Source organism: Carya illinoinensis, chromosome 14, assembly GCF_018687715.1.
Source record: "Carya illinoinensis cultivar Pawnee chromosome 14, C.illinoinensisPawnee_v1, whole genome shotgun sequence".
Taxonomy (NCBI): domain Eukaryota; kingdom Viridiplantae; phylum Streptophyta; class Magnoliopsida; order Fagales; family Juglandaceae; genus Carya; species Carya illinoinensis.
In genome coordinates this window covers 19,560,744-19,571,023 of record NC_056765.1, presented here as the reverse complement: position 1 = coordinate 19,571,023, position 10,280 = coordinate 19,560,744, and the positions used below count along the sequence as shown (strand labels likewise).

Below are 10,280 nucleotides of genomic sequence, written 5' to 3'. Positions count from 1 at the left end.
TGCATACCAGCCAATGCCTTTTTGCCATTTGTTTCCACTTTGTGACTTTTTGATTTAACAATAGATCGAGCTCTTGTTGTAGCTGTTTTTGTTCTTTTACATTTCCAGGCCCTACAAATCTTTGTAACATATTCAATAGGTCAGTCTTCTCTCTTATGGCTTCTAGTCTCTCCCTATTAAGCTTCCTGCTCCACTGTCTAAGCTTCCCCTATGTGAATTCTAACTTACTCATCACCCTTTCCAGACCACTTCCCCTCCCCACGTTTTTTCTCCATGCCTCAGCTAATGCCTAACACTTTTGAATCTTTTACAAATTATGCAATCTTTACATACTTATGGAAGATGAGCAAGCCACTACCGCGGCTCTATAAGAAGAGAGATGAAATTATCGGGGCAAAAGAAATGGCCTAATGGGTATAGAAAGAAGAAATAGAGAGATAGCATAAAAAAGAGGAAGATGACTATTGACTCGTATGTTTTAGGCACTGTTTGGTTGCAAGATTTAGCTAAAATCAACTCAGTTCAGTCTAATTTTAAACTAAATCTAATATCCAAATGCCTAACTCTCAAATTACTAAATTCATCTCAGCTCAAAAGTTTTTTACAACACGTAAGATCCACAACTTTTTTCAACTCAACATATTTTATACGTGAGACCCATAACCTTTTTTAAATTTTCATAAATAGTACTAAATTCATCTTAATATCTAAATATATTTAAACTCATTTTAGATAGATCCCATATAACTCAATCCTCCTACTCAACTTACTACTATTCATATAGAACTCGGTTCAGCTCAACTAAACATCTAAACGCAGCCTTACTTGCCACGTAGAGTACTATTAGTTAATAGTTTTTGATTTTTTTATAAAGGGGTGAAAAGTTTTGAATCTATATTTTTTATTTAGAGAATCGTTATATGTCATCAAATTATTAAACTCTTGACGTTAGATAATAGTTAACGTGAAAGGGTGAATAATTAATTATAAAAAGTAAATTATAAAAATTTAAAAGAGTCTATTTAAAAATATTTTATTATTATTGATAAACAATTTACTTGTATTTACAAATAATCTAAAATACTTTGACATCCGAACGAATGATATTGTAATCAACTTATGTCATCCAGCCTTATCCTTGCCGGTGCTCCAAAGTCGTGCATGATTATCTAAGCGCGTGAATCTTGAACAACAGCGCGCGGCCAAAAAAAAAAAGTGGAGAACTTTTTAATCGATTTACTTGGGTGTCAATTATTTCAGGTTTATCCACTCATTCGTGGATTTCTCGACCTACCCTACGTGGGTGCCGTCCCTACCCAGTGTTAATCTCTGTAAATAAATACAACTCCAACGTTATTTTCATAATTCCATTCTAAAATCAGTTCCTGGCTGCAACTTCATTCGACCCGCCACCTCGCCGCAACAACCTCCTTCCCCTCTCCACCCCACACCTGCGTTTCCTTCTCGTTACCTCGTCTCTCTGCACCTTTTCTGCTTCTGCCTTCGCCTATGTTTATATATCTGTAGTGTGTATATCTATATATATATCATATTAACCGGATTTCGATCTGTCCCTGTTTTCTTCTTGTTTTATTTTCTCCCAAAAATGGGAAATGCTAACGGTACAGAAGGAGGCAGTGGGATTGGGAGGGATGATGAAGATCCGTTATCAGGAAGGAGATCGAATGGGGAATCTGGGTTTGGTTACAACCACGCGCCCAATTCCCATCCTGCGGGGCGCGTGCCTTCCTCCGATTCAATGGGGAACAATACCCCTCCTCAGAGCCCTCGACGCTCTCGATCCCCCGTCTTGTTCGCTCCTCAGGTACTGCCTTTTGTGTTATCTTCTCTCGTTTGAATAAAAAAGGTATTTATAATGCCTTTTGTTCTTGCGACTTTTTTTCTATCCAAATGTCGTTACTAACTAGACAATAGAGCTTAAGACGTACTGTTATTTGAATTTATCGATTGCTATATCAGCATGTTGTTCTTGGTTTATATTCATCACTTGTGGAAGGATACGTTATTTACTTTTTTTCTTTTGTTTGATTGGCACCGGGTGTCCAGGAACAGCTCCCGACTTTCTTACAACCTGAGATCGGGTTGAACATTTATATGAAAATAATTTGTACAGCTAAAACTGGGGTATATAAAGGAACGAAGGCGGAATCCAGGAGTTTCACACTATAATATATCTGGTCGATACCTATCAAAAAATATATCTGGTCGATGTCATCGTGTGATGTTTGTTTATATAGTTTTTCATCCATTTTGTGTACAGAAGTGCATCCCAATTGTGATTCAATTGAAGTTTTTGCATCTATTTGAAGTCTTCATTAGCTAGAATTCAACAAATTAACGTAATTAATTCGGCAACATTAACCCGTCATACTTGTCAGTGCCTCACATGTCTACAGCATATTGCAGGCAAGCACTCTATTTCTCTATTTGCCCATTTGGAATGTCCGTATAGAATGTGCTATGCTGGAACCTTTATCCCATGTTTGGTTTGCCATTTTTTTTTCAAAATGTTTCAATAGACCACATGGCAGGATCTCATTTTTTGGGTTCTTTAGTTTTGTTTTTAGGAAGTAGTCAAATTGACTCTCTCATGTGGTCTTTAGAGGTTTTTTATTTAGGAGATTATCATGATTCTCTCTCTCCTGCTCTTTGAGTGCCAAATGAATGTGATTTTTTTTCTCTTACAAAAACTAATCTGGAATTATTTTTTAACTTCTTTCAGTAGGAAACTATTGAAAAGAATTCTTTTGTCAACTCTGAGTGAGGATTGTGCATTATGTGCTTGTGTTATTGGAAGGAATACATACTTTGAAGAGAACACGTCACTGCCTCAACTATGTTACTGGAGGCTTTAAACAAAGTAATTCAATTGATATGAAATAAAGTAATAAAAAACTAATTTTTGACCTGTTATGATTTATAACTTATTATTGTTTTATTATAATTAATATTATAATATACGGCACAAGCCAAACACAACCATGCACATGTTAGCTTGTAGAAGTGATCGAGTAGTACTCCACATGATTCATTTTTAATATGGAGAGTTGGTTTAGCATGTATTATCCCTCGAAAGTTAGTAGATCTCCTTGCTACTCTGAGAGGATTAAGTGGAAACAGTCAATTGCAGCTGTGTAGAAGATCATCCCCATTTTTCTATTGTGGTGTATATGGAAGGAAAAGAACGATAGAAACTTCAAATATTGTTGTGAGTGTTAATTGGATTAACTCGAAACATTCTTCTACAAAACATTGTTCCTTTGGGCAAAGATTTCAATGGACAAAGTCTCCATGATTTCCTTGTATTGGTTTCTAACTTCAAATAGGTGTTTTTCCTGTGTACTTGCCTTCTTGGGCTATGCCTATTGTTACTATCAATAAAATTCGTGTATTTTTTTTTTTAAATCTCCCATATCTAATTGATAACTGAATGGGGGTCCTTGAAGCTCATTCTCTTCATCACAAATGATCTGCTTACCCCAAAATGACCCCTTCTCCCAAAGTTATGGGGCTATTTTCCTACTCATAGATCCGACCACCGAGTTGGAAAAATAGGTCTAACTTTGTATTGACCCAGTTCACAAGGTTTTTTTTTTTTTTTTTTTTTTTTTTTTTTTTTTTAAGTTCATTTGCATCATATATCTTTGGAATTTACCATTGGTAAATACTATGCACACAACTAATATATAACTTTTACACTACTCCCTATTAAAATACTAATTTATTTTGAAGTTATTTGAATTTAATTTAATTTTGATGTGTTTGAATTTTAAAAGTAATGATATTTTAATAGGGAGTTGTGTAAAATTGTGTGTTGATTGTATGCATATCATTGTTCTTTACCAATACAAGTAGCTTGGTCAACTATTCAATACAACTTTCAAATTTATTAAAATTCCTTGTGCATCAGTCTGAACTATTATTACCTGCTCTCCATTTTTACTTGTTAATGATTAAGTATAATAATATTTTCAATTACTAAGATTCCTTGTTGAATGTCTTGACCTGTTCATTTCTCATGTACAATAGCTAAAAGGCATTAATAGGGTAAACTAGCTTTTTGTATGCAAGGTATCTAGGATAATTGGAATTGCAATTCTTAAAGACCCTACTATTCTCATATTGAAATGTCATAGTATCTATAAATAGTTCACTTTAACATCAACCATTTGTATGATTCTTTGATAAATCATCAGGATTTTAGGAGTGAATGGAAAGTTGATCTTCATCTAATCTCAGTTGAATCACCCCATCTTTCCTCATGAGGACAAATTTTGACTTCAAATCTTAGTTCAAACATGAGAAGGATTCCATGGTAAGTGCCATAGAGTATCCACATCTTAGGATCAAGCACTAACTAGAAAATTGAACTATCAAGTGGTTGAGAACCTCACAGTATAGGCATAACGACCCAATTATCAAGGTATGCTCTATGACAAGCATGTCATAAGGTGATGGGTTAAGTATTACTCTCATATTTAGCTGCCATCGTTGAGTTTGGAATCCTAGGCGGATTGCCAACGATAACCCAGAGGAAGGTGAGGATGAGGTAGAGTCATCATGCTCCTTCTGTCTTAGGTGACACATGGCTACAATGGCTAGGACAAAGACCGATCCTATAAAGGGTGAGCAAACCCCCAAAAACCCATCCTTAGTTTGGACAGTAGGTTGCAACTTGCCTGCATAAAGCCAGAATCACTATTATCGCCAATTAGCAATATGTCGGTGAATTTGGGATGGGGGAAGTGGTAAGATGTTTTGGATCCCTTCTAAGAAAGGGAACTTCTCTATTTGCTCATTTTATGGATCAACACCATGATCCTTTTCTTTGTAGGAGTATTTGGAGCAGTAAGGCACCTCTTAAGGATGCTTTGTTTGTTTGGTGAGCTTCCTTAGGGAATATTCTGACTATGGACAACCTAAGTAAACAATAGAGCATGGTAATTGATTAGTGGTGCATGTGTAGAAATGTAGAGATATTAGATCATTTGCTTCTTGGCTGTGAGGTGGCTAGAGCCCTATAGGATGATATCTTCAGTAGAATGGGACTAGCATGTGTAACGCCCTAATGGAAGGCTCAAACCACATGGCCTATACTCTAATAGGACTAGTCAATTATACAATTAGAGCTCCATTGAAATATTATAAAGAGAAAGAAATTCTTATTCTCAAGCAATGTGGGATCCCATACATCACCTACCTTTTATCCTTATCATATGGGGGTCTCACAACATGGGTTATGCTTGGGAAGGTGGTCGATCTCCCTGCTAGTTGGAATTGTATCTATATGGAAGACGGTCCCCATATGTCTATTGCGGTGCATTTGGAGCGAAAGGAAGCCAGCTGGAGAGGTCTATACAACATCCCACAAATTGAAACATGATGAAAGACAGTCCCCATATGTCTACCGTGGTGCATTTGGAGGGAAAGGAACAATTGGAACTTTAAAGACAGGGAATGCTCACTGGATCAACTTATATGCATCTTCTTCGATACACTATTGTTATAGTAATTGCTGTAGACTTTAACGGGCTCAACTTTCATGATTTTCTTGTATCTATTTTATAGTTCTTGAGTAGGTGTCTTCTCTTGTATGCGTCATGTTTACTTGGGCTATGCCTATTTTTAATTATTATAAATAACATTTCTGTTACCTATAAAAGCAATATGGGAGTGACTGAAATTCAAGGGCCTTGTAGACGCTGCCCGCTAAACTATGGGAGCTTGCCAAAGCGCATTGAATGCTTCTATGTTTGATGGTTTTTTTCCTTACTTGATTAATTTCTCATATTTGGAATGTTATCATTTGTGCCTCAATTTGTTCCAATCAATTTACATGGTCCAATGGCATAGCAAGACATTCACTTCTTGTGGCATACATGCATGCTTAAATTGTTCTATGATCATTTAGTAGGCCATGGTCTTCGTTTTTGAAAGAGTTAAAGGGAAATTTTCCCATTTAATACTCAAAACATTAATTTATATAGCCTAGCATGGACCAAAAGGTTTTGACTTGGAAGCTCACCATGGTAGGGTCCTTCGGGTAAAAGGACTTGAACATTTTGATGGATATATTAAATTTTGGAATAAAAAATATGGAGAAGGTGATGCCTAAAATTGCTTTCTTTGGTTGGACTGCATCTCTTAGGAAAATATTGACTATTAAAAACCTAAGCGTGAACTCATTGTGATGGATTGGTGCTAGATGTGTAAGAAGAGTGGTGAATTTGTGGATCAGGGCAAGGATGTTATGGGCTGAGGTCTTTAGCTGGACTGGACTTGTGTGGGTGATGCCTAGGAGGGTGATGGACTTGTTTGCTTGTTGGAACAGGCTTCGGGGCAATTCCCAAATTGCTGATGTATGGAGATTGATCCTTTATATCTCATGTGTTGTATTAGGCTTGAAAGGAATGGCTGGTGCTTTGAAGATAGAGAACACTCTCTGGATGAGTAAAAAGTTTCTTTTTCCATACTTGATATCTTTGGGCTTCTGCCAGTGTTTTCAACGGAGCCAGCTTGCATGACTTTTTTGTATCACTTTCTATCTGCTAACTCGTGACTAGGTTTCCTCTGTTGTATAATTTCTGTGGACTTGGGCTATTCCTATTTAATTGTTTCAATGATTTTACCAAAAAAAAAAAAAAGTCTTACTAGAGGTGGGTCTGAATGACATTCCTTGTTGTGTACATGTCTTAGAAAAAAACTTGTCCTATACATAATGGCTTGTGTTCATTTTTCAATTACAACTTGGAATCTTCTTATTGTTTGGAAAAAATGTGTTGAATGCCTTTAGCTATCAAGTCGTTGGAATGAAGTTTCCACATACCTTGTTGCCTCAACCACGGGATAGCTTGGACCTTAGAGGTCATGTACTTCCAGTATTGAAATTGAAATTGCTCCTGCAGTAATTCTAGGATTGGTTGTAGCTACTAGCTTTTAAATTCTTGGAGCTTTTAAATTTTAGGATTTAACTTACAATGAAAATTAAATTAAATTAAATTCAAGGTTTTGTTTAGTGAAGCCTTGATTTCACACAACGTCATTGCTAATGCAAAAAGCTTCATAAAATTCTATTATTTCCATATGTTTTGAATCATGTTGTTGAGAATGTCCAAATTGATTACGGATGTGTTCTTGTAAAGAAATATTTCCTTTTAGATTTGTTTGACTTGCGACCATAGGGACTAGGGATAATCCAAAATGATATTGCCTAGAAGGTTTTGACTGAGACTTTGAGGTAGAACAATTGAATTTATATGCACATATATGGTGCTTCCATGTGCATGTGTGGTGCAAAAGGCAATCAAGGTGCAATGTGGTGATTCAGTGGAACATTTTGCTCCAGCCCTTACTGATGTTGAATTTTCAGCCTACCCAGAGGCTTGGAATGTTACGTGGTCTTTCTAGAGCCATGTGAAGGGCGCAAGAGGTTTGTAGCGTATATAGCCTTTTGGGCTATTTAATGTTAATGGGAAAGTGGAAGCCCTCTTGATAAAACCCACTCATTCCAGTTTAACGTTAGTTAATGGCAAACTCTGGTCACTTACCAAAAACAAAAAGAAAGGCACACTCTGACTGGAAATTGAAATTGAAATTTCAGATCAATCTAATCTGAAATGTGATTTTGAAACTTTTAGCTCCAGAACAGCTATGCTCCAAAAGATCCCCTAAAATTTTCTAAATAATGAAATAAAATATCCATGCTGTAACAAATTGATTTTTCTTTTATCAGTGAACTAGAATTTTGTTGATGAGAATGATAGGCATAGCAATGTACATATACAAGAGCAATACCCATGTTGTAACAAATTGATATTTCAGGGATGCATGCTACTGTGCAATTCCTCAAGTATGCACTTGTTCTTATTTATTGTGACGTTGTAAACATGTGAAGTCTATATTATTGGGCTAGCTGCGATAATATTGTAAGTTATGTTGATTTCATATATATATATGTTGTAAGTTCTGTTGCTTTTATGCAAGAGTTACTAGTTTTTACTGTTCATATGTGGAGATGCTAGTAAAAAGTTCTGAATTTTATTTTTATACTGTGACCTAAGGAGCTTAACACCCTTGTTGACCTTTAAACTGATGGGTTGCTCGTCTTCTGAATGCTTGCAGGTTCCACTAGCTCCCTTGCCCAGGGATGATGGCCCCCCCTTTTCCAACAGTATCTGGCAGAATGAATCTCAAGGAGTTGTTGATCATCCGCCTGAGCGAGGAATCCCTACCATGATTACATGGAGCTATGGTGGTTCCAATGTGGCCGTTGAGGGATCTTGGGACAACTGGAAATCAAAGTAAGCACTAGTCACTTTTTTATCATAAAAGACTTTATCTTGTGACATGTTGGACAAAGTATGCGACATGTTGTTCCATCTCATTGCAGGAAATTTCTTCAGAGATCTGGTAAAGACCACTCAATTCTTTTGGTCCTGCCATCAGGTATATTCCATTACAGGTTCATTGTTGATGGCGAATGGAGATACATCCCAGATCTTCCTTTTGAAGCTGACGAAATCGGCCGTGTTTGTAATCTTCTCGATGTTCATGTATATGTCTTGCTTCTCCTTCATTTAGCCTCTATATTCTCCTCAAGTTTGTTGTCTTTATCCCACAGTCAAGATCATTCAGGTGGGGGATGTAAGAAGGGTGGGTATGTTCTGAAGCATGCCAATCAGACCTGTAGTTGTGACAAAGAGCAAGAGAGACAGAGATTGACAAGAAAATGTTATGCAAGCATGTACATGGGCTACTTGTAATAATCTAAATAGTAAATGCCATGAATGGAAATGGAAGCTACGCACTGACATAACAACACTAATACATGCAGTAGGGAAATTAAGTCGTATTGGAATAGTAGTAGTTACTCCAACCAATTAATTAACGTGACACCAATCAAGGAGCTGGATCACCATTACTTCACCCAATTTTAAAATTTCTAATAACTAGGAATGTCACAATTAAGTTAGTCAAATTACTCTCAAAAAGTTTTCTTCGATGACTTAACCTTTTTGGACTTCTTTCTTTGCTGATATCTAATGAATTATAAGGGTTGAGATCTATTTTCATACACCGCTATTACAATCATCTAACTTTCCTCTGTTAGCTTTTGTTGTTTTGTGCAGGATCATGTGCCTGAAAACCTTGAGAGCGTGGCTGAGTTTGAGGCTCCACCTTCACCAGGCTATAGCTATAGTCAGGTTTTACCAGCAGAGGAGGATTTTTCAAAGGAGCCTGTGCCTGTTCCAGCCCAACTGCATCTAACCGTCCTGGGAATGGAGAACTCAGATGAAGCTTCTTCTTCAAAACCTCGGCATGTTGTGCTCAATCACGTTTTCATGGAGAAAGGTTGGGCTTCTCAGTCTGTGGTTGCCTTGGGACTAACCCATCGGTTCGAGTCTAAATATGTCACGGTTGTCCTCTACAAACCACTCAAAAGGTAGAACTCCCACTTCTGAAGCTCAATTCTGCAAATCAAAAGATTGAAAAATAATTTTACAGTTAATCATGAAGGTATCTTTGTCTATAGAACATCTCCATATTTTAACTCGTGACCATGTTCTGTCACACAGCACACCTTAATTTCATCCTTTGCTTATGGAACCCTTTTTCCTTCCTGTAAATAGTGGAAAACAATGTTCAACTTTCCACAGTTTCTTTGGTTATCTTTCTTCTTTTCTTTTCTTGTGTTTTCTTTTTTAATTTCTTATTTTTATTTTTAAATGGGTAGAATTGCTTGTGTTGTAATTGATCGGTTTAAGTAAACTCCATAAATGCATGTGCTCAATCTTACTTCGATTCACTGTCTTATACTTTTAGTTGACGGGGAAGTAGGGGAGGATTCATGGGTTTAATAATCGTTTCAACTATGTAGCTAGCTACGCCTGGTGCCATAAAAGGATTTTAGAAGGGGAAAGGAAAGCTATGAGATAGAAGAATGTGGGTCGGCTTTAAAATGCTTGATTTTAGTATTATTTTTCTGCTTTTAGGATTTTGTAACTTTGTAGTTTAGGGTATTTTATGAGTAACATTTTTTCATCTTAAGCCATTATTTTTTTATTAAATATATGTAAATATTATTAATTTATTTATATCTTTGTTTAAGCATTTATTTTATAAGACTCAGAATGCTGTACACCACCATGGAACCATGCCCATGCCCTTCGTATACAACTTGAAAAGATACTGTTTGGAGTATACGGGTAGAACACTGGATTTTGTGGGTAATAGATATTTTAATTGTAGGGGTTTATTAG

General features: G+C 36.4%; 1 protein-coding gene across 1 annotated transcript; it reads left to right on the top strand.

Moving 5' to 3' along the window:
• The first annotated feature begins 1,333 nt into the window (after positions 1–1,333).
• Positions 1,334–9,822, top strand: LOC122294403 (SNF1-related protein kinase regulatory subunit beta-1). The gene is made up of 4 exons (XM_043103111.1): positions 1,334–1,825; positions 8,143–8,321; positions 8,411–8,573; positions 9,150–9,822. Exons 1-4 carry the CDS (start codon positions 1,607–1,609, stop codon positions 9,465–9,467), a joined length of 879 nt encoding a protein of 292 aa, XP_042959045.1. The 5' UTR covers positions 1,334–1,606; the 3' UTR covers positions 9,468–9,822.
• The last annotated feature ends 458 nt before the right edge of the window (positions 9,823–10,280 follow it).

Coding starts and splice junctions, on each gene's coding strand:
- LOC122294403 (XM_043103111.1), top strand. CDS start 1,607: ATGGGAAATGCTAACGGTACAGAAGGAGGCAGTGGGATTGGGAGGGAT. Junction 1,826..8,142: donor CCGTCTTGTTCGCTCCTCAG/GTACTGCCTTTT, acceptor GAATGCTTGCAG/GTTCCACTAGCTCCCTTGCC. Junction 8,574..9,149: donor GTAATCTTCTCGATGTTCAT/GTATATGTCTTG, acceptor TGTTTTGTGCAG/GATCATGTGCCTGAAAACCT.